The sequence below is a fragment of the Odocoileus virginianus genome, chromosome 12 (assembly GCF_023699985.2).
Source record: "Odocoileus virginianus isolate 20LAN1187 ecotype Illinois chromosome 12, Ovbor_1.2, whole genome shotgun sequence".
Lineage (NCBI taxonomy): Eukaryota > Metazoa > Chordata > Mammalia > Artiodactyla > Cervidae > Odocoileus > Odocoileus virginianus.
The window spans coordinates 68,195,213-68,221,394 of NC_069685.1; the positions used below are offsets into that span (position 1 = coordinate 68,195,213).

Below are 26,182 nucleotides of genomic sequence, written 5' to 3' on the forward strand. Positions count from 1 at the left end.
CTGCACATGCCTCTCTGCAGTGCCAGGCTCCAGTGAACAAAGACTGTGCCGATGTCGACAGAGTGGGCACCAAGGCGCCGTGAGGCCACATCAGGGAGAGGCCCCAAGCAGGGGAGAGTGGGGCGGGGTGGGGGGCGGCCCATCCAAGGCAGGGGCGCCCTGGGGGCGGGGGGCGGCCCACCCAAGGCAGGGGTGCCCTCAGGGCTGTGGGCCGGCAGGTGGGCAGCACACACGGCGGTGACCATGCTGGGGGCTGTGGTGTGGGCGCTCTCCCCCGGGAGCCCACTTGCTGCCCTGCCTGCCCGGCCTGAGCACTGTCTGGGGGCCCAGCCTCTAGCCGGGGGCACAGGGGGCTGGTGCTGGGCACAGTGCCCCCGACCGGGACACAGGAGCATCGGGGCCTTCTAGGCCCAGGGACCCCCGCTGCCCACACGGTATCACCCGGAAAGCACTGGTGGGCTCAAGGCTCTCCTGGGTGGGGCATCCCCACTCAGCTCCCTCTGGGTGGTGCACTTGGCAGCCGGCCACAAACAGCCATCACTGGCGAGTCTCCTGGTTAATGAACAGTTAGCCACGGTGTCCAGCCTGGCCCGTGCCCTCCCTGGTGCCAGGGGCAGGCACGTGGAGGGCGTGGCCCTGCTGTGATGGGGACACTCTGGGGTGGCAGTGGCCTCAGCAGGGTCCCGCCCCAGCCCCTCCTCCCGCCATCGCCCTCCAGTGAGAGGGGTCCAGGGCTCTAGGAGGTTTGTAGGTGCAGTTCCAGCAAGGCCTGTCCTCAGCCTGCCCCCAACCGCATGCCTGCAGCCTTTTCTGAGGAGATGTCTGACTCCAAAGCCCCCCACGCTGCCCGCGGGCCACCCGCTGTGCGCCCAGCTCAGCCTGTGATGAGGTGCCAGTTCTCTGACCGCTTGGACCCACCCTGCCAGCTCCGAGTCCCTGCAGGGACCTGGAAGAGGGGGCAAGCTGCTCTTCTCGGGACTGAGGGGCCCACACGCGGAGCACAGCCACTGAGTCCTGGCTGGGTTGGGGGGGTCCCGGCTGGGGCGGGGGAGTCTGTGAGGCCCCCAGACTAAGACCCCCACCGAGGCCCCCCACAAGGGCCCAGGGAAGGGCTGGGCCTTCTTCAGGCGCTGGGCCTGTGGCGGGGGGGGCACTGCACCTTCCTCTCCGGCTACCTCCCTGATCACAGTGTTCTGTGGCCTTGGATCTGAGCAGGCAGGGGCTGGGCTGATGGGGCGTCCCCTGAGCCCCACTTCCTGCACTCTCACCCGCAGCTGAGGCAGATCTGGGTGCCCTGAATTCAGGTCCCCACACCCCCACGTGAACCCGTCCTCTCATCAGCGCCGTTTGGCCGACTTTGCAAGTCGAATGCTTCATCATGGCGTCTCTAGCTTGTGGGCTGAGCTGGAGGCCGGCTGGGAAAGGGGACGGCTCGGAAAGGACAGCTGCCTTTCGTGGGGGCCTGGGGACCCCAGAGGCTGCGGGATGGGCAGACCCTTCAGATGCATCCTTCCAGGGGCGCCCGGTCACCTCCCTCTGCCCTCAGCCGCACCCTGCTCAACCCAGCACCCCTCACTGGGCTCCCTGGGGAGACCCTGCGCCCCCCCCCTCACCGGTTACAGGTGACAGGTGAGCCCGGGCCCCAGCCAGGCTGCAGGAGACAGACCCTCCATGACCAGGCAGGCGGCAAGTCGTGTAGCTGGCAGAGGCCGAGGCCCCCGCGTGGCACTGTCTGTTCTGGGGGCTCCGTTCTGCCTCAGGCTGCCCCGTGGTCCCAGGAAGGCGGTGCTGCTCAGGCATTGTGGCTGCTCCCATGCCCCCTCTCCAGACCAAGGAAGGCCTTCTGGTGGGGGCAAGAGGCAGCCCAGGCCCAATGCTGGCTCATCACAGGCAGGAGGCTGGGTCCCCCCTGGCCACGGAGGGTCGGATTGAGTTCGGACCTAACATGGCTAGGGCTCCATCTGCAGGCAGATGAGGGCTCAGACTCCGGGGCTGGTGGGTGCAGTCAGGGCCGGCTTTCAGGAGGAGGTAGTCTCTGATCTGGGTCTTGGAGCATCGGTAGGACTCACGGGGTGGAGACCGCTGGGAGCCAGACACTGCATTGACTGCCCGGGCAGCGAGGACATAGCGGTTCCCGGAGATGTCGCTGCGGGGACGGCGGGTGCCAGGCGCCCCCACACTTCCCGTAGTTCTCACCTGGGCTCACGTCCTATTTCTGGAGCGCAGCACTGGGTGCTTCTGTGTGGTGGTGTTAATTGGGTTGGTTTTCACAGACAGTGCCTAATGTGCAGGAGACCTGCAAACGTCATTGGACCCAGTTCACCTGCGTGGGGAGATTGGGGTGGGGGCCATCTCGCCCCTTGGGTGTGTCTGTCCCCAGCAGACCAGGTGGGTGCCTGGCCGGGTCCCCTGAACAGCCTGGACCCAGCAGTGGGCATGAGGGTGGGCAAGGCAGCAGCCCCAGCTCGGCCTGGGTTGTTACTCTGAGTCAGGCTTGGCCTAGGACGTGGCCTCAGGGCCGGTTTGTGCCCCTGCCGTTCTGGGGGTCCGGGGCTGGAGGGCCGTGTGTATCCTGGTGACGCTGACCTGGTGACAGAAGAGCCTTGGGCCCCCTCCCTAGCCCCGGCAGTGAGGCCTGTTTAGGGAAGAGTGGAGAGTGTGTATGGATGGTGAGCAGGTGGACGGGTCTGTGAAGGGGCCCTCAGCCCTGCCCGGACTGCCGGCAGAGGGGAGACAGAACAGGGGCCCTGGGGTGGGAGGGACGGGAGTCAGGAACGGGGATGGGTGAGAGCCTGGTGGTGGCCAGCTGTGGCTGCATTTGCTCCTGGGGGGCAGAGGGCCCCCTTGGGTGGCTCAGCCATGAAGTACCCCCTTGGTTCTCAGAGGCGGCACCCCTCCCCACACCGAGCTCCCGAGGCCTGGAGACCCCCCCGACTCGGCACAGCAACTGCATCCTTGGAGTCCCTGGAACCCCTGCGCCCACCCAACTGTTCATCTCTGTTCCATCATTTTTCACAAATAATTGTGTGCATCATGTGGTCCCTGACCTGGGGTCCCTGGCTTCCGTCCCCAGACCCTGCCGGGGGGCTGGCCTTGTTTCCCCTGCCCAGCCTTTGTCAACCCCATGGTTCACATCACTGCTCCTCTGTCCCTGGTGGGCACCCCCACAGCCTGGGCCCGTGTCGGAGGGGAGGGTCCGCCTCCCCGTCCTCCCTGCCTGAGATGGATACTCCGTCATGGCCCACAAATCTCTGCACAGCCCTTCGTGATGACAGATCAGAGCCTCCTGCCCACCGAGTTGTCAGCAGTGGGTTTAATTAGTGCTCCCTACAGAGCAGGGGCTGGGGCCCCAGGCCTCTCCTGGGGGGTGCGGCCGGGCTCGCCCTGGGGGGCTTCCGCAGGCCAGACCACACAGCTGGCCTCCCCTTGCCCGTCCCAGGCAGCCTAAGGGGAGGACGCCCGAAGTCCAGCAGCACCCCTGCCGGCCCCCAGCTCTCAACCTGGGAAACGCCGGCATGAAGGACCCCAGGCCTCCCACGGGGGCTGCAGGCTGGGCGCCCGTCTGCTTCCTGTTTTGCGGCCCAGGGTGCTGTTGGCTGCAGGAAGAAAGGGATGCTCGGTGGGTGCTCCGGCCACAGCCCCAGCAGCCCCGCCGTGGCTGGCACAGCCTGGAATTCCAAATGCGAACTCTGAAGGCCCAGAAGACAGGCCTGTGGGGTTGGGGGGGGCGTCCGCTGGGGGGATGGCTCGCAGATGGTGTGGCCGGAATGGGCTGTCTGCCCTCTGTTGGGGGCTGCAGCTGTCTCAGTGGCCCAGGAGTCCCTCTGGTTCTGGCTTGGCCTGAGCCCCCCCTCATAGTGGTTCCATGAGCCATAGGGACCTTTAGGTCTGGGCCCTGTGGGTGCCTTCCAGGACCTCCACGACCACCTGGCTGGGGAGGGATCAGCCTGGGGGGATCTCAAAGGGCTTCCTGGCAGAGCGGGTAATGTCAGAATTGAGTGTTGATGTGAACAGAGGGTGCTGGGAGGAGGACCCCATGGTGCTGTGTGTCTGGACACTGGGTGGGCAGTAGTGGGGGAACTACACTCCCCCAGGGTTCCAGCTTGGCCACGTGGGGAGGGCTGTGTCTGGAATGCTGCTGTCCCCGCCCCCCATGACAAGCACAGGCTGGGCCGGGCGTGCAGGGCTCCAGGGTAGCCTCGGGGCTGCGCCTGAGGGCAGAGAGGCTCTGTGGGGGCCAAGGCGGGACCAGGTTACCTGGCCCGTGGAGGGCAGCCGCCCTGCAGCACGGGGACCAGCTTGCCCGCCAATAAACGCTTTCTTCCCGTAAATGCACTCCTGACATGTTCTCGGTCTCTATGGACGTCGGTCCACCATCAGCTGCTGAACGTTCTGCTGCTTCTATTATTTCATAACTAATTCAAGGATTATCCTAATATTTTTTCCAATTACTGTGCGGAGCCCTGGGCACCAGATAGACTGGGTCAGGAGCTCTTGTCTGGGGACCTGGGCCAGCCCTGCAGGTTGGCGGCAGCACATGGTGGTCCCGGGCCCCTTCGGCCCCCAGAGGCCCGCAGGCAGGCCGCCCTGTCCTTCCCAGGCCCCGGGGGCAGCCCTGCCCTGACCACTCTGGGTGGGGACGGGAAGGTCTGTGAGCTGCAAGGGACCCGTGCACCATTGCCCTGTGGCCGGCTTGCCACCCTTGGATGAGGGCCAGGAGCGCCCTGGCAAACCAGCAGCCAGCCTGGGGCAGTGGACACTCAGTGCTCTTTTCGTGGCTTGAATCAGTGCCCTGCCTGGCTCCCAATGTCCAGCGGGCTTGACCCCCGGGGACATGCTGACTGGCGGGGGTCTGGGCTGGGAGAGACACACAGGAGCTGAGCCTGCTGCCCTGGGCCCAGCGCCAGTGGTGATGTCATTGCTTCCTGGGCTGTAAATATCACCCAAACTCACAACTCCCAAATTGTCCTCCAGCCCGGGCCCCTCTCCTCAGCTCAGCCTGCACAGCCCACGCGACACCCCCGCCCAGATGTCTCCTAGGCCTTGACAACGGGGGCTGCTCCTCTGGGCACCCCCGCCTCGGGAACAGGGTGCTCAGCACCAGGGCCGGGAGCCCTGCCCACCGCTGCTTTCTGCTGGGTCCGGCTCAAACATGCCCATCCCTCTTGGGCCCCATCTGACCTGGGCCTGGCCAGACCTGTGTGCCCACTGTGCTCTCAGTGGCCAGATGGCTTTTGTGGGAAATCAGAACAGGGACAAAGTCTGCAAGACCACACCCCCGTCCCCAGTTCACCTGCTTCACCCTCGGAGGCCTGGCTAGCCCTGTCCCAATTCCCCGCTCACTGTGGCCTGGGTTTCTTTGTCCTGGGGGCCGGGAGGAGGACATGGGGCCCCCAGAAGATGGGCTGGGGCTCAGGCAGCAGCAGGAGGAGCGTGTGGCCATGGAAGCAGGGCCTCTGGGGGGCTCCTGGCTCCCATCTGAGGGCCAGCTGGTGGGAACAGACACAGTCAGCCTTAGGAGTGCCCCAAGGGCAGACAGGTGCCTCTCAGTGAGAAGCAGTGTCCACCCCATACCAGGAGGTGTGCAAGGCGAGGAGCTCAGGTGTGCCTCCAAGCTCTGTGCAAATGGACGTCTGCAGTTTCCTGGCTACCAGGAAGGTGGTGGGAGGACCCAGCCGAGGAGGGGAAGGAGCTGGATGGGAGACAGGGAGCCCCCCTCCACACAGCAGCCCGATTCTTCCCTGGGTTGGGGCAGGGGTGGGGGTCTGAGCCCCCACCAGGGGCGCAGAGGGGCTGGGTGGGGGAGCAGGGGCTGGTTGCTGAGCACACCCGGCCCACTGCCCCTCCCCCAGGTTCTGGAGCCCCAGCAGCGCCCACGGCCAGCTGGCTCCGCGGCAACGCTAGCCGCACCCCCACGCCCCTCCCTAGAGGACTGTGTGTTCCTCCCTCTTAGCCTCCCCAGGCCCCGGCCCCAGGGGAGGGCGGGGTGGCCACATGGCTTCTCTAGTTCGAGTCCTTATGCCCAGGTTTTGGGAAAACGTGCATGTTGATATTTTTGCCCGTGCTGCGTGTGAGTACACGTGTGCGTGCATATGTGTGCACACGTGTGGTCCCTGCCTGGCCTGTGCATGCACGTGTGTGCAGAATGGTGTGGGCGTGCGGAGCGCAGGCCCAGCTCTGGCTCTGGCGTCAGCACCCAGGCCCAGGGGTGAGGGTGGCACACAGCCTCTGCAGGGCCTCACCGCCCAGTACTCCATCAGGGCCACCCCGAGCCTACCTGCAGGGCCCTCTGGGACCCCCCAACCCACACAGGAGCTGGTGGGGGCAGCCAAAGTGGCACTGGGAGGCCGGGACTGCTAGGGACTCCATATGAACCCAGAGCAGACGGCCCCACAAAGGCAGCCTTGTCTTGCTGGCCATGGTCTGCGCTGGAGACACCACTGTCAGGACAGCCAGGAGGGAGGGGGCCAAGGCACACGGGGGTCGGCCTTAAGGCCAGCACGGCTGGGAGGGGCGGCAGCTGTAGCGCCCCAGGTCCCTGCTGGCACAAGTGCTGGGCTGAAAGAGGTCTCGCTGCATGCCCAGACCGCAGCACCTGCAGTGGACGCCCCCACCTTCCTGGGCCTCCAGGTGCCGTGAAGGGGGCGGGGTGTCACTTCCCAGCTCACCCCCCTCCCCGGCTCACAGGTCCCCCCAGCCTGAGAGGCCACAGCTTACGAAAAGAGCTCTTTATTCCACATCGTCCAATATTTTTACACAAGTAAAATAAAATGCATATCTCTCTATACTGCGTTCCGGGCGGGAGGCGGCGTTCTGGAACAAACGCCCCGCCTTGCCCTGTAAACATGACAGGTGGAGTTGGGGAGGGCAGGCGGGTGGGCAGTGGGCGGCGCCGCCAGGGAGGGCGGCAGGCCGGCTGGCTGGTGGCGCGAGGGTACCCCGTATGTACACACACCCAGCTGCTGAGAGAGGCCTTGCGCTCGGGGGCCAGTCAACAGCGCCCGAGCACCGTCCACAGCACCAGCGCCAGAGTCACGGGGACGAGGCCGCTGGCGAGGCCGGGTGGGGCGCCCGAGCCCTCCACCCCGCCGGCCCCGCCGCCCCCACTGCCCCCACCGCCCGCCTGGCCCAGACGGCAATGGCTGCGCGTGCGGTTCTTGCGGGAACATCCTGGCCGACGACGCGGGCCTGTGGTGGGGGACTCAGGGGGCTGGGAGCCCTCAGGCTGCACCGCGGTCAGGGGGGGCTCGGCTGAGCCCGGCAGGGTCCCGAAGGGCGAGTCGTTGATATGCCGGGGGCCAGAGCGGTTTCCCGGAGCGCCGTCACCGGGAGGGACTCGTCCCTTGAGAGCGTTGCCGGCCGAGGCGGGCCTCCCGGCCTCCAGCACCGAGGCCTTGTCGGCGGCGTCCGGCTGGCAGCACTTGGGCAGCCCTAGAGGCTCCTCGTCGGCAGGCCCGCCGGTCCAGAGGGGAGGGGCCGGCCGCGTGGCCACGGCGCAGCCCTCCAGGTCAGTGGCGGCCAAGCGCTTGAGGTCGCGGCCGGCCAGGCGCGCGGGCAGGCTGCAAGGCAGCTCTGACGAGGAGCCGCGGAACTGCTGCAGCCAGGCCCAGAGCGGGCGCGCACGGCAGTCGCACACCCAGGGGTTGTCGTTGAGCCGCAGGTACTGCAGGGACCGCAGGGGCGCCAGGGCCTCTGCGGGCAGCACGGAGAGGTTGTTGGCAAACAGGTAGAGAGTCATGAGGCGGCCGAGGTCCCGGAAAGCGTGCGGGTGCACGCGCGCCACGCGGTTCTGGTGCAGCAGGAGGCGGTCGAGGCTGTGCAGGCCGCGGAAGGCGCGCTCGGGTACACTGGGGATGCGGTTGCCGTGCAGGAAGAGGTGCGTGAGGTTGCCTAGGTCGCTGAAGGCGTCGTCGGGAAGCGCCTGCAGCCCGTTGTCCTGCAGGTAGAGGTACTGCAGGGCGGCCAGGCCGCGGAACAGGCCGGGGCCCAGTTCCCGTAGGCCGCAGCGGTCCAGGTGCAGCGTGTGCAGGCGGCCCAGGCCCCGGAACGTGGCGGGGTCCACGGACCGCAGCTGCGCGTTGTCGCTGAGGTCCAGCTGCTCCAGGAGCGCCAGGCCGGAGAAGGCGGCCGCGTCGATGTGGGCCAGCGCGTTCGAGTGCAGCCACAGGATGGTGAGGTTGCGGCAGGCGCGGAAGCCGGCGGCGGGCACGTACGCGATGCGGTTGCCGTGCAGGAAGACTCGCTGGCTGGCGGCCGGGATGTCGGCGGGCACGGCCTGCAGACCCTGCTGCGGGCAGCTGGTGGTCACCTTGGGCTCGTTGTAGCACACGCAGGCGCCTGGGCAGGGCGCCGCCACCCTCCACGCCTGCAGCCACAGCACCCAGGCCAGCAGCTGGCTTCCTGCGGGCAGAGTGGAGGGCGGTGAGTGGGCGGGGCGGGGCCAGGGTTTGTAGGAGGGTTTCTGCCTCTGTGAGTGGGCGGGGCCGGCGAGAGGGGCTTGCAGGAGGGGCTCCGCCCCGGTGAGTGGGCGGGGCCAGCGAGGGCGGGGTTTGCAGGAGGAGCTTTGCCCTGGGACCTCCAGTGCGGGGATCCTTGCCCCACCTGCCATGAGGAAGTTGCTGCACCCCAAAACCCGCCAGCGGTCTCAAGCTCCGCGGGAAATCTTGACTGCCGCCTGGGACTCAAATACATGAGCTGCCACGCCGCAGCCACCACTCGGGGTCCACGGGAAGGCCTCCTGGAATGGACACGCACACCTGTAGACGCCAAATCACCGGTGGGCCTGCACGCAGTCCTAGCGCCAGCAGCTCACAGGCCAGGCGGGGAGAGAAGCCCCTGGCAAACACTGGCGCACCAGGTGGGCCCCACTCATGCCGCGAGCCTGGGGCTACGGCTCACGTTTAGGCCTGTCTTCTGACAGCTTCTGCAGCAGCATCACTCACCTCAAGAAGGTCCTCACAGGCTGCAGGAAGGGTGGGGCTGTGACCCAGAGCCCCTAGGGAGCATCACCACCTAGGGAGCTGGGAGCTGCAGCCCCTCGGCCCTCAGCCAGGGTCTGGTCCCACAGCCGGAGCCAGGAAACTGCCCCACCAGCTCCTGGATCAGGAGCCCTGAGGGCAGGGGCAGGGGCAGGCGCAGGAAGGTCCAGGACTGGGGGCAGGCATGCTTCCTGGTGAACCTCTGGCCACCTTCTCCCCTCCACCTCATTTTCTGCTCCATCTCCTACCCGGGCGAGGAGCTTACTCCAGTCCAGCTGCGCCCAACCCTTATGCCCAGACACTCTCCCAGGGGTTCCACCCCAGCCAGACGGATGCAGCCCCCATCTTCCCTCCCCCATCACGGGGCCTCACCCAAGACCTGGAGTGGGTGGGAGAGCACTCTTGGGTGCTGTCTCCAGGCTGGGCTCACCGGCAGGGCCACACGCCCACCACTGGGCTCCCTGCCTGTCACCTCACCATTAGAGCCTCTGCTTTGAATGCAGAGGTTCTTTCTGCCTCAGGAGTGAGTCTATTAAAATGTGAATCCCCCTGGGAGGGTTATGGCTTATCAGCTAACACTTGAGTTATCAGCTAACACCTTCGTTGACAGCTAACACCTGCATTGACAGCTAACACTTTCCTTGGCAGCTAGCTAAGAGCAGGATTCTGCAGACCTGAGGCCAGCTAGGTGCTGGGGTTGGAGCCGGGAGGGAGAAAGGAGAGGACCATGGGTTAGCTTCCCCCACCCAGAACTGTGACCTTGGGCTCCCGCCCCCTCCTGGGTCCTCTCTGCCTGGGCAGGTGCTGACACCTGCCCCAAGCCCAGAGGCCCAGCAGGCTGGGCGTGTCCCTGGGGCTGGGCCGTTTGTTGGCTGCTGGGGACACGGAAGCCCCAGGCCCACCTCCTGCAAGCCCTGGATGCCCCTCCCTGGGCTGGCAGCACACAGGAGGTCACCGGGTGGCATCTCAGCTGGCATCCCCTCCCTACTGTCTCCTTCCAGGCCTCCTTTGGGAGGCAAGGCCCGGTGAAGCCAGCTCTGTGGCCTCCCACTGCTGTTACCGAGGAATGTGCCTGTGCTATAAAAATGGTACTTCCTGTTCCTGAAACCTTCTGGCAGGGGACTCTCTGGGGTGGGGGCCAGGCGGGGGGCAGGCCCTCATCAGCCCAGACTCTGGACCTCACCACCACGGCTGGGCCACGCCATTGTGACCAACCCGCCCCATGCCTGCCGACTGAGCCCTGTTACCCTCGCCCCCTGACCCGTGGCTCCCAGGCCGGCAGCTACGGTCCGTGAAGTTGTCTGGGTTGAGGTCAGCTCACCACCAGCACTGGCCATCTCCATGCGGGGCCTCCAGAGGACCACAGGCCACATGTCTGGGTCCTGCCAGGAGGCAGGCATCAGGCATACAGACATGGTTCCCCTCTCGCCCAGCCGGCAGCTTTTTGGAAACCAACTTCTGAGGGTCAGTCCCTCTGCATGGGCCCTGCTGTTAGCACAGCAGCCGGCGGTGGGCCCGCTCCTCGCCTCAGCCGCGGTAATTGGCTCTGGCCTGGCCCCCTTGGGGCCTGCCCGCTGGTCTCCATGGCAACCCCTCTGCTGAGCAAGCAGAGGGGGCATCTCTTTATGAGATAATCAAGTCCAACTTTGGGTCATGTGTTCATATTCACGGCGGAGGCCCTGGAACATGGGAGCCCCCACCAGGTAGTGGGAAGCCGCCCCTGGCCACGCCCCAGGGCCTGGATCCCACCACTCACCTAATCCCTCCCACCTTAGAAGGCATCCCCACCCCCCGTCCCTCAGCCATCCCCAGACTGTCTCCCAGCCCATCCCCTTGTCCCACAGTGCTCCCCCCAGCCCCCTCCTTGCTGGCCCCCGCGGTCCTGGCCTCTCAGGCCTCCAGGTCTGCCCCGATCAGATGCCCTCAGGTTGCGCCCTGCTCACCTGCCTCTCCTTTCTCTCTCCTCAATCCCCCCCGCCCCCAGGCTCCAGCTGGCCACCCACTGCACCGGCCCCACTGGACCCCAGTGGGAGCTGACCTCCTGCACACAAGGTGAGAAAACCGTTCCGCGCGTGGGCCTCATTCACAGAAACCATGGCACGGTGCACCAGGCCCCCTCAGGCCCCTGCAAGCCTCACGACTTGGGTCCCATGCCAGGCCAGCAGGCCCCCTCAGCTTCTTCCAGAGCCAAACCCTCCTGTCCCAGGGCCTCTGCACAGAATGGCCAGGGTCTTCTCTGGTGCCCTCCCCGCAGAGGGGCAGGCACCTCCAGCTTAGGCCAGGTCTGCTCTGGAGCCGTGGTTCCAGCCTCTCGGGCCTGGGAGGTGGGGGCATGGAGACCAGACGCTGTTCAGGGTCTCTCCTCCTGGCTGCTGACAAGGCCAGGAGGCTGGGAGGTGTCAGGCCTAGCGTGGCCTCCAAGGCCATCTGCACCCAAGAGATGGCTCAGGGCTGCCAGCCTTGAGGCCCAGAGCCTCCCTGCGGTAACGGGGCAGCCGTGACACCCCCTCTGCAGGCTGTCACGAGGGCCCACCAGTTGGTACACAAAGGCCTGAGTCGGAGTCATGCGAGAACCCGTTTTCTTTTCAGTGTGTGAGCCCACCTTCAGAAGCTGAGGCAGTGAGCGGTTAAGCTGCGACCTGCTGCCACTCAGAGCAGGTCCTGGGGAAACGTGGGCAAAACAAGGAGCCACAGAACAGCCAGGAGGGGCCGGAGGCACCAGCAGTGCCGGCCCAAAGGGCAGCTGGCATGGCCGCAGCTGGAGTGGGCCAGACTTGGAGGTGTGGGCAGCTGGCCTCGGGTCCTGGAGCCTGGGGTTGGCGGTCTGTGGTGGGCTCCGGTAGCATCCGCTCAGGACCCTCTCGAGCACTGAGAACATCTCATGGAGGGTCACGTCACCGACTGTGGTTACAAGGCAGAACAGGGGGCTGCAGCCAGCTCAGCCAGGCCACAAATAGCTCAGGTGGGGGTGGCGTCCACGCACAAGGGTCACGGCTCCCCAGCGTGGCTGCACGCGTCCCATCCCTGCCGGCTCCCCCCGCAACGGGCTCACCGCCGCCCCCGACGCCCATCTGTCCCCCTCGGTCATCGCCGTTTCTCATCCTCACCGCCTACCTTCCGTCCGGCCGGCAGGCACAGACACGCTCAGCGCAGCACACATGGCTGGGCCGTTTTGGGCCCCTTGCCTGGCTCAGGGGTGGGTGGCGGGGGTGTGTGGGCTGGCCCGATCCCTAGTGGGCAAGGTGACCCACCATGGCAGGAGGGTGCTGGACACGGGGCCGAGCAGTTCCAAACACTGGGCCAAGCAGTGGAGGAGACAGGCCCGCTGTGGGCAGAGCCCGTGACGGGCAGACCCGGGTGAGCGGCCCTGGCAGTCTCCTGAGGACTAATGTGTTGCCTGTTTTACAGGTGATTTGGGGGTGGTGGGTGGGGCACCCGTTCACAGCCCAGGAACTGGCAGGCGTCCCAGTCTCAGGGGTCCGGGCACTGAAAGGCCTGCCTGAGCTGCAGCGAGCCAAAGCTCCCACCGCGGCCTCAGCCAGCAGCCCCGCCTCAAGCCCCAGATTTCCAGCCAACACGGCACCTGGGAGGCAGTTACACAGAGGGTGACAGGGAGGGGGCCTGGCCACATGGAAGCAGGAGGCCTGGGTGCAGAGTGCATGCTGCCTGACCTATCACCCCACCACACAGCGTCTGGGGGCTGCCGGGGCCACGGAGCCCAGCTGGCCGCAGGCAGACATCGAGGGAGGTGCGCTGGAGCCCACCGCCAAGTGAGGATCCAAGAGCACCCTCTGACGGGCAGGATGCGGGGTGCGCGGGCTCGGGACCCCGCCCTGTCCAGGCACATGCTCTTCCATGGCGCCCACCTCCCTGGCCCTCACCCCGGGGCCCCACAGGGCAGGGGGGGTGGAAGCACTGATGACAGGCAGCGGAAGCCTGGTCCAGCCCCAGGACCGCTAGAGTAGGCCATGCCCGACTCCCAGCAGGGACTCAGCAGGCACTTCCTCCTCCCACCACGCACACCATCAGGCCCACAGCAAACACTGGCTGCTTAATTACCTGGGGATCTCTGTCCACACGACTGGCTTGTCAGGGTCCTGTGCTAATGCAATGCAGTGGCCATTGTCGGCTTGTGTCCTCAGAGGATGCTAATGAGAAACTGGCCGCCGGCTGACATGCCCCTGTCCCAGGGGGGCTCAGAGACGGGGTGTGCCCCACACCAGGGCCTGGGAACTGCTGCCACACAGCTACCACCAGGCCCACCAGCCTGCCCCGATGCCATCCACTGCCCTCTCCTGTCCCAGACCAAACATCGACACTGGCAGGGCCAACAGGGCTGGCTCCCGACCTCCCCTGTCCTCCCAGGACCTTGCCTCTGTGGCCAGCTTGAAGCTGCCTGTTTCCACGAAGCCCTATTGGCCGCCTTTGACAAGGCCACTGCAGTGTGGGAGCCCATGCCTGGGGCCCACATTTTGGGCGTGCACTGTGGGCACGCACACACACACACACACCCTCTCTGGACGTGTGCTACTGGGGCCTGGGTGATCCGGACTCAGAGGCAAGCCCGCTGGACGGCCCTGGGGCTGCTGTGACGAGGCGACACGGGCAGATGTGGGAGCCCCAGGGCCGGGCCAAGGGGTCAGCTGGCCTTGGTGGCAGAAGCTGATGGGCCATCATGTCAGCGGCTCCCAAGCCCTCAGCCCTTGTCAGCATCGGTGATGAGGTCAGAGGCGGCGTCGGCAGAGCGGGACTTACTCGGCTCTGAAAAGACAACGCCGGGCTCTGGAGGCCCTGGACTGCTCACCCCGGGGATCAGCCTGTCCTGGCTCTAGACCACTGTGGGCACCGCTGACTCGAGGGGAAGCTGGACTAGGAGCCTGCTTCTGCTGTTCCAGGAAGGCCAAGTCCTCCCACACGCTCCCGACCGGGGTTGTTTGTGCCCCGACTTGGGCTTACCCTGGGTGGGGTGCTTGGGGGCTTTGAAACTGAGCGGCAGCACTTGGGTGGGGCAGCAACCAGCAAGGGAGGTGGTGGGGAGAAGCAGCAAGGCCCACGGAGCACCCCGGCTAGAGGCAAGTGGGAGGCCCGGACCCTCAGCCCGAGACGCTGCCATCAGCCAAGGCCATCGCCTTCGGGTGGCTGTGTGTCCACGGGAGGCTCCGAGGAGGCCTGCTGGCAAGGAGGCCCTGCGTGCCATGGCATCTCCCCTTTCCTGACCAAGGTGTCCCACTTTTATTATTTGTCCTTAAATGGGAAGATCTGTCAGGCAGAGCCTGGATTCTGATGTTGGGGGAAGTACATCAAACCCGACTCTCTGTCCCCTCCTCCCACCAAGTGGATGGCGCGGTGCTGGTGGGCCAGCGAGTGCCCCACTCTCCGTGTGACCCAGCCCTGAGCCCTGGAGGAGGAGTGACCCCCCCACCCCCCCCCAGCGCAGGGCAGACGGGAGGCAGCCTCGAGCACCCCAGCATCGGGGCCTCAGGTTGCGCAGGGCTTTTGTGGCCAAGCTCAGCTCCCAGGGAGGACCCGTCCGTCCCCCCGGCGCCCTAGCTTCACATGCACCCAGCACCAGTGGGCCTCCTGGGAACACCCAAGGCACTGACACCCCTCACTCCTGGGAGCGAAGATGCATGCCCCCAGTGCAGCGAGGAGATGACCATCAACCCCACGCCTCAGACGCGGGCACAGAGCCTGACGGAGGGGCAGTAACCACGGGGAGCCAGCAGGATGCTGACTGCTGGGGCATACCAGGTGACCGGGCACAGCATCCAAGACCCCCCGCCTGCCACACCAGGTGACCAGGGCAGGCGCTGAGCCCCAAAGGACCCAGAGAGCTGGGCAGGGAAGCAGCCCCTGCAGTGGGTGAGCCGCTGAGCCCCCGACCCAGTGCAGGCTCTGGGCTCCCTGACCCCCTGAGTGCTGCTTCCTCAGCTCAGGAGTCCCACTCCACAGGCTGCCTGAGGTGGACCCCAAGGTCTGGTGGCCCTGGTCTCTGCCGTGGCCTCTGGGACGTGCAGAGTGGCTCCTGTCTGATCACCCACACCCGCCAGTCGACAGGCCCCTCTCTCAGCAGAGCACCCCACCAACCTCCATGCCTCCCCAGTAAGCATTACCAGAAAACCAGGTGTCTGGAAGAGGTGCCAATGCTGACAAAAGTGGAAATGATTCTAGAGGAAGCAAAAACTGTGCGGTGAGTAGATAAAAACTAGGGAAACCCAACCAGTGCCCTCATAGGGACAGAAGAGGACATGAAACAAGAACAGGGTGCTATGAAAAAAGAGTCGTCAGGAAACAACAATCCTGGGAGCTAAAGATAGACCTACTAAAATTACCAAAAATCAATAGAAAGTTTGGCAAACAAGGTCAAGGAAGTCTTCTAGAAAGAACAACAACAACAAAAAAACAGAAGAGAAAAAGATGAACACAGAGCCAGCACCTGTCTTAGGAAACTCCAGAAAGAAAAACAGAAGATAAGAGGAGAAAGTTATCTGAGAAATACTACTTGAGAACCTCCCAGACCTGAAGACCCCCTCGGGCGAGTGCCTGGCACAACGTGGGACATTCGTGGTACAACCTCAGGCCTCAGGGTCAGGAGAGGAACTGTGACATGGCCACAGACTCACTTTGAAGTGGGCCACGCGGCTTAGACCTGCTAATGTTCGAGGGCTCACAGACTGGTTCTTCACGGGGCCTTTCTTAGACAGTGGAACGTGCTTCAGCTAAAACTGGACGTGAACCCAGAAAGAGGGAAACATGAACCCCAAGAAAGACTGGGTGGTAAAGGGCAGTCAGGGGCAGCTGTGAAGGGACGGCTGTGTGCCCGGCCCAGGAGGGGATGGCAAGGTGAAGGCCCGGAGGGAGATATTCCCCCCACCCTGGGGAGAAACCAGACCACCAGCAGAGTGCCTGCCGTGGAGCAGAGTAGGCCCCAGAGGGTGGCACCTGGGACAAGGGCAAAAGACAAAGTCAGCTGTAAACTCCAGGAAAAACAAAGGGCCATGCCAGAGCGAGGGGTCACCCCCTGTGGCCATGCGGTGACGAGCATCTGTGTGACCTGGGTTAGGAAACACTGGTTATGCATTCAACTGGCAGCCTCGCTGGCAAGCGTGCTGGAGAAGGGGGGCTGGGGTCGGAGCCACGGACACGTGGGGGTAACCATCTGGAAGAACGGGGCATGCGGCAGCAGCAGGTGGGTTGGAGGAGGACTGCACACCAGAGCCCCGGGACCAGCCTCCCAGGGCCTGGCGCAGGCTTTAACTTTGAGCAAGACGCGGCCGACCACAGTGTTATCTTTTTAAAAAGACTGCAGGCTTGGCAGTGAAACCTCAGAAACAGAGATAAATAAAAAGAAGAAAATAAAGTGTCTCTGCCAGAAGGTGAAGAGGAACGTGGGTTAGCGGCAGCGTCTCCAAGGTGCGGGGCGGGGGAGAAACTGGGACTGACGCTCCCTAAGCCTCCGGCGCGGCGGGCGGCTGGCTGCTCTTCAGCTGCTGCTCGGCCAAGGGTGGCCAAGGACGCCCCCGGTCTCCAGGGAGCATCGGGTGCTCGGCTCCGAGGCCTCGGAAATCCAGGCTCTCAGAGGGATGGCTTCTAGCCTGAAGACCATTCGTGCGCCGGGCCTCTCAGAGTCCCCTGCCCTGGGTGCTCCTGGGTCACAGATCTGACCCCCTGACCCCAGACTGGGGACCCTCAGGAGCAGGGGAGCCAGGGGAAAAACCCCCGGGGCCTCGGGGTGGAGGGTCTGCTGACCTTGGCAGAGCGCGGACAGGCCTTCCTCCTGCCTCTACGCAAGCCCCAGTCGCGTGCCTGCATCCAAACGCCTGGCGTGTGGGAGGGGTGGGTGACGTGAATAAGTAATTGCTCCTTTATTGACGAGTGATAAATTATTCCTATATGATTGTGTGATAACTCTGACTTATTTGAAATCAATTTGGGATGGAGCTCGTTGGCGGCTTCTCACCAGTGAGGGTGGGAGCATGGGGCACCACTGCTTGTGGAGAAGCAGGTCAGGGCGCTTCGGCCGCTGTGCCAGGCGCCCCGGGGTGGGGCCGGTAGGCTGGCCTGGTTTCCTGAGCACCCGCCCCCAGGACAGGTGCCCCACTGGGCCTCCACCACCTGCCTCCCAGGCCCAGAAGTGCCTGAGGCCGAGGTCGGGCTGGGGAGCAGCCCCGAGGCGCCCTGGGTGTTGCTGACGACACCCTGCAGCTGGGCACCCGGGGGCCACCTGCACATCACACTGCTTGGCCCTGCTGAGGCCCTGCCTCTCGCCCACCCGGCTCCCAGCCGGCTTCCCTGCCCCCGGCCCGGCCCTCCACGCTCTGCACAGCCTGACACACATGTTTGCCTTTTCCCCAAAATTTTTCCTAATTCATTTCACGTCCTCTCTCCCTGCTCAGCCCGGGGACTCCGGCGACCTCGGCTTCTCAGACCCAGGCCTGTCATCTGTGAGTGGGGGGGCGGAGGCTGTGAGCCTGACAGACCCCCATGGGTGGGGGCCCTTCACCCCCCCTCCACGGTCACCTCGATGGTCTCCTTGCTTGTTTCTGCCCCGCCCCCAACCCTGGGCCGCAGGCACGAACAGGGCGAGTCAGACGTGTTTTCCATTGGCCCATCTGGGCTCACGTGCCCACACTGGACGGGGTGACTGCCCGGGAGGAGGTGCAGGGGAGGCTGTCCTGACAGCGGGAGCCCCTCAAGGGCCCCGCCCGGTGGTCCACCCTCCGCAGACTCGTCCCCTCAGCCGAAGAGCGCAGATGGCCAGACCTGGCAACATGGGGACAGTGGCCCCTGCCCCCACGTCCGAGCTACCCACTTGGCAGGAAATGGGTCACAGGGGTCGGACGGGGAGCCCCCCCAATTCCCAGTGCCCACCGGGCACAGTGCTGAAGGGTGGGCTCCGGAGAGGCGCTGACCCCCCGGCCGCCCTGCTCGCCGCCCCAGGAACAGGTGACGAGTGCGGTCCCTAGGGCCACCATCTGTCTCGGCTGTGACGGGCCCTCTCGGTGACATCGGGGAGGGATGCAGCAGGAATGTCTCTATGGGGAGAGTTTTTCTTTTGCTGATTCTCGCACAGGAAGCAGACGCTTGTCACACCTGTCCCTCTGTTAGCCTCTGCCTGGCAGAAACCGGGGCTGAGGCCGCAAGATGACATGAGGCCTGGATCTGGCCAGGGGCCCTATGCCCGCCAGCAGGAGCTAGGAGCTCACCACCCCCGCCCCCACGGCCCTGTCCGTCCAGCTCGAGCTCCCCGCACCCCTCCCCCGCACCCCTCCCTGAACCCCTCTTGGCCACCCTACTCATCTGACTCTCCCGACCCTGCCCTCCTGAGCCCCACGCGGCAGGCCGTCCTGGGGTCTCGGGGCTTATCCTCGCACCAGGAGTCCCCAGTCCTGGGCCAGGATGGGGGCCCAGTGTGGCCTCATCGGGGGCCCAGTGGGGCCCAGGCCTCAGGCTCGTCACCAGCCTACCAGCGCCCATGCCAGCTCCTCTGGGGGCCCTCATGGGCTTTTGGGCATCTCCCCAGGACCCAAGGGCCTGAATATGTCACAGGAATCTCAAGGTCTCTGCGGCCCTGCATGGGACACCTGCCGGGGATGCAGCTAGAAGCCAGCCACCCTCAGGGGCCTGTCGGGGGTCCTCCTGCCCCTCACGTCGTGTGAAGCATGGGGCACAGCTCACCCTGCCAGCAGGGCTGAGGAGGGTGCTCCCCAAGTCTGGCCTCAGCTGCTAGGCCAAACCGACGGTCCTGAGGGGAGGCTGCCATGCAGCGGGCGGGCAGGTGGATGGGGGCCTGGACGGGGCATATGGGTGGGGGGACCCCACAATGTAGCCTGAGCGCCGCCCGATGTCCTCGGGGCAGGGCAGAACGTGGGGGTCTCAGGCAGCACCATCACAATCTCTATTCCCATAGCATGGCCCAGCGCAGGGCAGGGGGGTCCCAGCTGAACATAAAGGGGCCCCAAGAGCTGGGACAGTCAAGCCCCCAGTGGGGCCCTGGGCAGCAGTCTCCACTGACTCCCTTAGAAACCTCCGGAGTGGCAGGGAGGCCCAGAGAGCGAGGGGCCTGCCGGGGCACAGCTGGCCCGGGCCAAAGCCCATGCTCCCCATGCAGTTCCCCTCAGCCCTTGAGGAGAGCACTGCCCATGGGTGGGCACTCTCTGCAGACCTGCACCCTTTATTTGGGGCCATCTTGGGCACCCAGCCCGTGCCCGACAGCCACTGGCCCCAAAGACCACCGGCGCCCGGGGCTCTGGACGCTGACTCAGAGCACTCCTGAGGGCATGCACCCACCCCAGCCTGTGCCCCAACACCAGCCCTGGTCTGAACTTGGAGACGTGGACGGTGGGGAGGCAGGTGTGTGAGTGCCAAATGCTGGGACTCGGGAGCTGGAGCGGAAGAGACTTTCCAGAACAAGACCCCCAGAGCAGGCCTCGTCATGGTGGGGGGAGGGGGGGGGGGCGGGGGGAGGACACGGGAGAGTTCAGGGCAGGAGGGACGTGGTTGGCAGTGTGTTTAGGACAGCGTCTCAGAGCCTGAAAGGAAGATGAGATGGTGGCGAGGATACGTGGGCATCCGTGGCCACGGGCCCAGGAGTGGGCCGGTCTGCAGCAGACCCCCAGGGAGGGATATAGGGGGCGGGCGGGGAGGGGTCTGGCTTGACACTGGACTTGCCCTTGGGGAAGGGTAGCGGGAGGTGGCCAGGACGCTGGGCCTTGGGCCTGGATGTAGGGGTGGAGGGACGCATGGTACAGGGCAATGACCACCAGACAGACTGAAGCTGGGGAGCCCGAGACCCCCAGGGAGGCACGTGGAGGGAAACAGGTGCGGAGCTGCCAGGGGTGGCAGCCCAGGGGCCCGAGATCCCCCTCATCCGCACACGCCTGGCACACAGCCCGGAAGCAGTGGACATTTGTTAACCGACCCCTGAGAGCTGCAGCCCAGACGGCACTCCGTGGCAGGCCAGGCTGAGGCCTCAGAGCTGGCCCTGCCCGGCTGGCCTGGAGGCCAGCAGGTCCAGGGGCTGCGGACTGCCCACTGGCCTCAAGCCCCATCCCGCCGTGCAAGTCCTTTCTGTGTGTGCTGAGCACCTACTCTCTGCCTGGAGCAGCCACAGGACGCCATGAGCCAGCCCCCTGCCCCCACGGGCCTTGCACACACACCCAGCACCCCACACACCTCCGACTCAGGGCATTTTCACCCCCATGAAGGCATCGGGCCGGGTGTTGGCCGCTGTGGGTCACAGACGAGGCCTCTGGTGACTGGGAGAGGGTGCTGCTGCCCAAGGTCACACAGCAGGCTGGTCCTGCCTGGGCTGATCCAACGGCTGCCAGACTTCAGGCAGAGGAGAATTCTGGCAGGTCCCCGAGCCTGTCCCATCTGGGCTCTGGCGGGAGGTAAATAAAGGCACCATCTCAGCAAAGTCGCAAGGGTTGGGACAGAACAGGGACACTGTGCTGGGACCAAGCAGTTGAGGGGCAATCTGAGAGGGCTCCCTGGAGGAGGTGAGAGACCTAGGGTCCTGCCATGGCCCGAGTCCCTCAGTACCCAACCCCTTTCTTCGATGGGCCCCTCACCCATCAGCTTCAGCCTCAGCCTGACATTTCCCGTGACATTTGCTGCAAAGAAATAGAGCCATAAACCCAAAGGTTAAATTTGCACATTGCCTTGCTGCCAGGAGAGCACAGTCCCTCCGCCCACCAGGTGTGTGGCTGCAGGGCTTGTGTGGGATGGCCTCCCCTCCCTGGGGCCCTGGGTGGGGGCCCCAAGGTCCCCCTCCCAGCCCTTCCATTGGACCTCAGCCACCGGTTCCCAAAGCGGGCTCCTGGGCACAGCAGGCCCTGAGTGTGCTACACAGGGTGCCCGTCAGAGGGGCTCTGCCCATCTGACGCCGTGCAGTAAAGAAGTTCCATCAGCACCTCCTACCCAGCCAGTCCTGAACCCACCTGACCACCAAATGCTCGTCCAGTCCCCCAACGCTCCGTGGAGCCAAGATCCCCTGGAGCCTGTTCTGTGATGTCGTTGGGCCAAGGAGCACCCTCCCCCCTCGGGGGCACCAGGCGGCTGCCTGAACAAAGCTGAGTCAGCTCGGGACACCCCGCTTCCTGTCCCGGGCTCCCCTTGTCAGCATGGGCCTGGCTCCACATGCCAGGGCCCAGTTGGGGCTCGCCACATGCCCAGTGTGAGTGCGGCCACCTGGCTCCTTCAGCTCCACCTCTGGGTTAGGGTGGGCAGGGGAGAGGCCGGCCCATGGCGCCGGGGGCACCAGGGCTGGACCAGGGTGTGGCCAGTAGGCCCAGGCCGGGCCTGAGAGGCCCTCGGAGCCCAGCTCCGGGCAGGTGGGTGGGGCTTGGCTAGGCCCCGCCTCCTCTCGGGGGTGGGGGGGGGTGCAGCTGGTGGCACACGGTCACACCCCCCGGCCCCTGCATGGTGTCTGCACCTGGTCTCCGTGTCCTGCTGCACAAGCGGCCGCGGTGAGAGACCAAGGCCGCTTAGGACACACGACTGAAGGCAGGTCCTCGGAAAGGGCTTCACCCTCACCCGCACACCCAGACACACAGGAGCGGGTCCCATCGTGCGCAGAGTTTAAGATACAGCGACCAAGGAAGAAACTGCAGCAGAAGACGCCCGGCCAGGCCCACAGGCTCTAGCGATGGCGGAGATGCAGGCTGTGGGTGCTGCCCGCCCTCCGGCCCGGGCGGATGCTTCCAGCTCCGTGGTCACCTGTCCTTCAAAAGCGTTCAGTCCTAGCAGCTCAAGACGGGCAAGGGCCACGGCGCTCAGCTGCCGGGTTCAGAGGGCGTCTGACGGCCAGGAGAGCCAGGGAGCCAGTGAGGGACCACCCAGGGGCAAAGGCAGGGCCTGGGGACTGGCCGCTGGGAGGCGAGGAGCGGGTGGGCCTGGGGGTCGGAGGTCAGGGCACACAGACCGTGCAAGCCAAGAGCAATCAGGAAGGCCAGGACGGGGCCGGGGGTGGGGGAGCCACTCACACCTACCCCCGACTCCCAGAGACACTCCTAGTCTCCCCTCGGGCTCCTGACCCCCTGTGCATACACAGACTGAGGCTCTGTGGGGACTTTCTGGCTACAGGCCCAGGAGAGCAGGAAAAACGCCCCCCCCCCCCAGGGGTCTCCCCCCTGCCTCCTGGAGCCCCAGCATGTTTCCCACAGACACCCCCACAAGACCTCCTGCTGGTTGAGACCCCTGGCCCAGGCTCGCCTGCCCCACCTCTCCTCCACGACCATGCGGAGAGCCAGCCCTGACCGTGGGCCCCCAGCTGGCACTGGTTGTCATGTCAGAAAGCCAAGGCTCGCGGTTCAGCAGCCTGGCGTGGGGGACACACATGGCTACGTCCCCCTCCTGCAGCGCTCTCTCTGCCTTCTGGCCCTACCTGCCCCTCCCTTCTCCAGCTCCCCAGGGATCTCCATGGGCCTTTGTTCCCCATCTTAGTGGGGAGTGTCCTGCTGGCAGTGCAAGGTTCCAGGAGGACTTCCCTGTGTGGAACTGCAGACCAGCGCGGGGTGGTGGTGTTCTCAGTAGGCTGCAGGCAGAAGCACCGGGGCCAGCACTCCGTGGGGGCCTCACCCTTTACGTGTCCCCAGCTACTCCTGAGGGAGGCCTGATCATTGACCCATGTCCCCAGTGAGGTGAACCGCACACCCAAGGTCACACCATGGCCAGTGGCGGAGCTGGGACCACATCTGGGCCTGATTCTCCTGCCATTCCACACCCAGGAATTGGGGTCTGTGAGTAGCCTCCTGCCTCATGTGGGTGCTGGTTCCTCCCTCACCTCCAGTGGAGCAGGAGTGGGGAGGGTACCCACTTTACAGATAGGAAGACTGAGGCTGAGAAAAGGAGCAGCCAGTCCCCACTGCCTGCCCCATCACGGAACCCACTCCACAGCCTATAGGGATGAGCTGCTTGTCCTCATTCTACAGACAAAGACACTGTTGGAGGGGGCCGGGTGGTGTGGCCCCACCTCTCTGAGCCCTGGCCTGGGGTCCTGCTCACCACGGTGAGAGTGGGAAACCTACACCCTTACCTCAGTTCTCCAGCCTAGCAGCTGAGGAAGGTGACCCACCACAGAACCCCTAACCCAGAGGATTCTCGCTGTGGAGACCACCAGCCACTGGGGACAGAGCCTTCATGAGGTCACCCTGGGTCAGCTGTGGGGTGGGCACATGCTTACCCTGAGCTGGACCAAGTGGCAGACTCCGGGGCGTGCCAGGGGCTGGCCTGTGTGTTACGGCACTGAGGCACTGACGCACTGACCTCAAGGTGTGAAGTGGGCCTTCCCTGCCCAGGTGGGTCCCAGCCCCCATCAGCCAGCTCTGCCCCAGCCTGGGGGGAGGGGGACAATCAGACAGCTCTTTGGCCTCAAGCCCAGGGCTGAGCACTGAACTAGCCCCCAGCACACGGTTCCCGGGGCTCTGCTACAGATCCGGGGGGTGGGGGGGCGAAGCCGGCCATGGCCTGCCTGGGCACACAGGGCACCTGTGCCTGGAGTGGAAGAGACAGACGCCACTGTGCTCGCAGGAACACGCGGTCATGCGAACAGAGACACACGTGCAGACGCACATGGAGTTCAGGCCGCACAGGCTCCGGGGCTGGGCTCGGAGGCTCCCTGGACGCGGGCTGCTCCTCTAGCCCTTTCCTCCCCGCCCCCGCTGAGTTCCCGCTGCCAGGCCTCCCGGCCAGGACACGTGCTCCTGTGCGCCCAGCGTGCTCCCACCGAGGCGACCACAGCGCGCGTGCTATATGCACGCGTGGCCGTGGGCGTGCGGGCGGGGGCGGATGTGCACCACAGCGTGTGCGCGCGTGTACGCGGGGAAGCCTGGCACGCGTGTGCACATGCGTGTGCAAGTGTGCAGCCTTGTGGACATGAGCACGTGCACAGAAACGTGTGCAGCCTGCGGCACCACGGACACGAAGGTGGGGGAGACCAGGGGCTCACCCTCCAGGCAACGCATGCCCCACCCGCCCCCAGCCCTTCACACCAGGTAGAGGGGAGGGGTCCAGCGGGAGCCGCCAGGGAGGGGGCGCTCGAGTCCCTCCACGACCCCTGCCCCTCCGCGCAGCCCTCAGGGGCCCTCAGGTTGCGGATGGGGGGTGCTTGCATGCACCTCTCCTCGCCCGCTCCCTGGGGGGGGGACAGCTCTGGGTCAGCCCCGCCCCCCGCGCCCTCTACTGTCGTCGACGCCCCCATCATCCCGCTGCGTCTGACCCGAGAAAAACCAGAGGTCCTGAGCCGAGTCCGCGGGGCGCGAGGAGGGAGGCGGCTGGACACCCCCACCCCTGCTGGGTGCCCGCGTTTCTGCAGACCTGCTCGTTAACCCCTTCGCGGCCGGGCACTCCGAAGCGGGACCCCACCCTTTCCGACAGCAGCCCCCAACCCTGGCCCCGCCGCCGGCCCCGTCGCCGCCTTAACTTTCCCGGCAAGCGGCAACTTTTCCTGCCGCCGCGGGCTCCGCCCTCCCGGGGCCGGGCGGCACTGCGGTGACCCTCCACAGCACCCGGCAGCCCGGGCGCGCCCCGCGGCTCGGGGAGGGGCGCCCCGATGCCGCGCGCGGCCGGCCCGGGCGCGGCACTCACCTCTGGCGGACGCCCTCTTCATCGTAGGGGTCGGGCGGGGCGCGTCGGGAACCGAAAGTCGCTCCGGGGCCGGCGCCCGTCCGCCCGCGGCCGGGTCCGCATCCAGGCGCCGCCGCTCCGGCCCGGCCCCGGCCCGGCCGCGGGACGAGGCTGCGCGCTCCGCCCGGTCGGCTGGGCTGCGGGCGACGGCGCGGAGGCGAGGGCGGCGGGCCGGGAGCCGATGAATGTTTTATGGGATCATGTGGTTTGACGCGCGAGCGCTCCGCCGGGTCCCCGCCGGCCGGGCCGGGCGGGGCGGGCCGGGGGCGGGCTGGGGCGGGGCCTGGCGGCGGGCGGGGCGCCCACCTGCGCGCGCCTGGCCGGGCCGGGCCGGGCCGGGCCGGGGCGGGCCGGGGCGTGGGCCGGGGACGCGGGCTGGGAGGCAGGGAGGCGCTCGGCCCGCCCGGTGCAGCGGCGCCGCGCGGCCCGGACAAAGGCGGCGCTTTTCTGAAGAGGCGGCGGCCCCTGCAGGCGGTCGCGGGGATGGCGGCTCGGCTGAGCCGGCTGGGGGTTCAGGTCGAGGGCGTGGCAGCCCGGGCTCGGGGCGTTTGGGGTTCCCCGAGGGCCTAGCTGCCCCGCAGGGCTTTGTCCGCAGGCCGGGGAACACAGGGTACGCCTCGGCGTGGCCTACGCCCTTCCTCGCTTCAATAAACCCCGGAGGCCAACCCCCTCCTACAGCAGCCCTTTGCTGGGGGAGCCTTGCTCCATTTTTCAGTTGTAAAACAGGCTCGAAGCTTCGCCGAAGTCCTAGGGCCCCACCTGTCTTTGTGACCCAGGGAGGGGGCTCAGGCTCAGGCCTGCCCCTACCTCCACAGGTGTCTGCTCCCCTCCCCCCCATCCCCTCCTGTGGATGTCCTTTCCTGCCCAGGAGCTCCTCTTCAGAGCCCACTTGCTTGGTGCCCCCCAAACCTGCACAGAGTCAGGCTAGACTCTAGGGCCAGAGAACCCAGTGACACACTCTCACATTCCGGGGTCACCTGCACAGCTGTCCCGCCTTCTTCTGTTGGGGGGAGCTCTCCTGAGTCTTCAGCCAGCCCCCCGGGTTAGCATCCCTGCAGGCCGCCCTAAGGCCACGTGGATGGGGACTGGCTGGCAGGGGGTCCCTGGGATCCTGTGCTCAGGGTGGCCTTGGGTCCTCCCTGTGGCTGGAGCATCCTGGCTGAGGGCTTGGGAGTCCCCCTGGGGACCCAGCTAGTGTCCCCCAGAGGCTGAGGGGCTGATGACTGGGAGGCCCAGCACGTTCTGCCTCCCCATCAGGCCTGCCTCCCTCCTGACTGCAGAGGTGGCCTGGGCGAGGTTGGCAGAGTACGGGGGAGCAAGGCCTGCTGGCCTCCCAAGGGCAGGTGGGGCCTCTCTGAGTCCAGTGTTCCCGTCTGCACACAGAGTCGCAGGCAGCCTCATGGGCTGGACACCACTGCTGGTGCCTGAACCCCTCTGGCTGCTGCATGTGGCACCGACCTTTGCCTGCTGCACCCCAGTCACCCTTGTCCCAGGCTTGGCTTACCAGGTCATTGTGGAGCACACTCAATTCCCAGACACATGGGAGGTAAGCGGGAGTCAGGACCCCTAGCCTTGGT

General features: G+C 65.9%; 1 protein-coding gene and 1 long non-coding RNA gene across 2 annotated transcripts; one reads left to right on the forward strand and one right to left on the reverse strand.

Moving 5' to 3' along the window:
• Positions 1–6,713: 6,713 nt before the first annotated feature.
• RTN4R (reticulon 4 receptor) lies at positions 6,714–24,879 on the reverse strand. The gene is made up of 2 exons (XM_070475808.1): positions 24,567–24,879; positions 6,714–8,400 (listed from the first exon to the last, which is right to left on the reverse strand). Exons 1-2 carry the CDS (start codon positions 24,586–24,588, stop codon positions 6,992–6,994), a joined length of 1,431 nt encoding a protein of 476 aa, XP_070331909.1. The 5' UTR covers positions 24,589–24,879; the 3' UTR covers positions 6,714–6,991.
• LOC139037866 (uncharacterized) lies at positions 10,647–12,010 on the forward strand. The gene is made up of 3 exons (XR_011490823.1): positions 10,647–10,681; positions 10,963–11,030; positions 11,568–12,010. It is a non-coding gene; the product is annotated as an uncharacterized lncRNA (long non-coding RNA).
• Positions 24,880–26,182: the final 1,303 nt, after the last annotated feature.

Excerpts from the sequence above, each read along its gene's own strand:
- RTN4R (XM_070475808.1), bottom strand. The coding sequence starts at position 24,588 with ATGAAGAGGGCGTCCGCCAGAG. Across the intron at positions 8,401-24,566 it reads GAAGAGGGCGTCCGCCAGAG|GAAGCCAGCTGCTGGCCTGG; the intron begins GTGAGTGCCGCG and ends CTCTGCCCGCAG.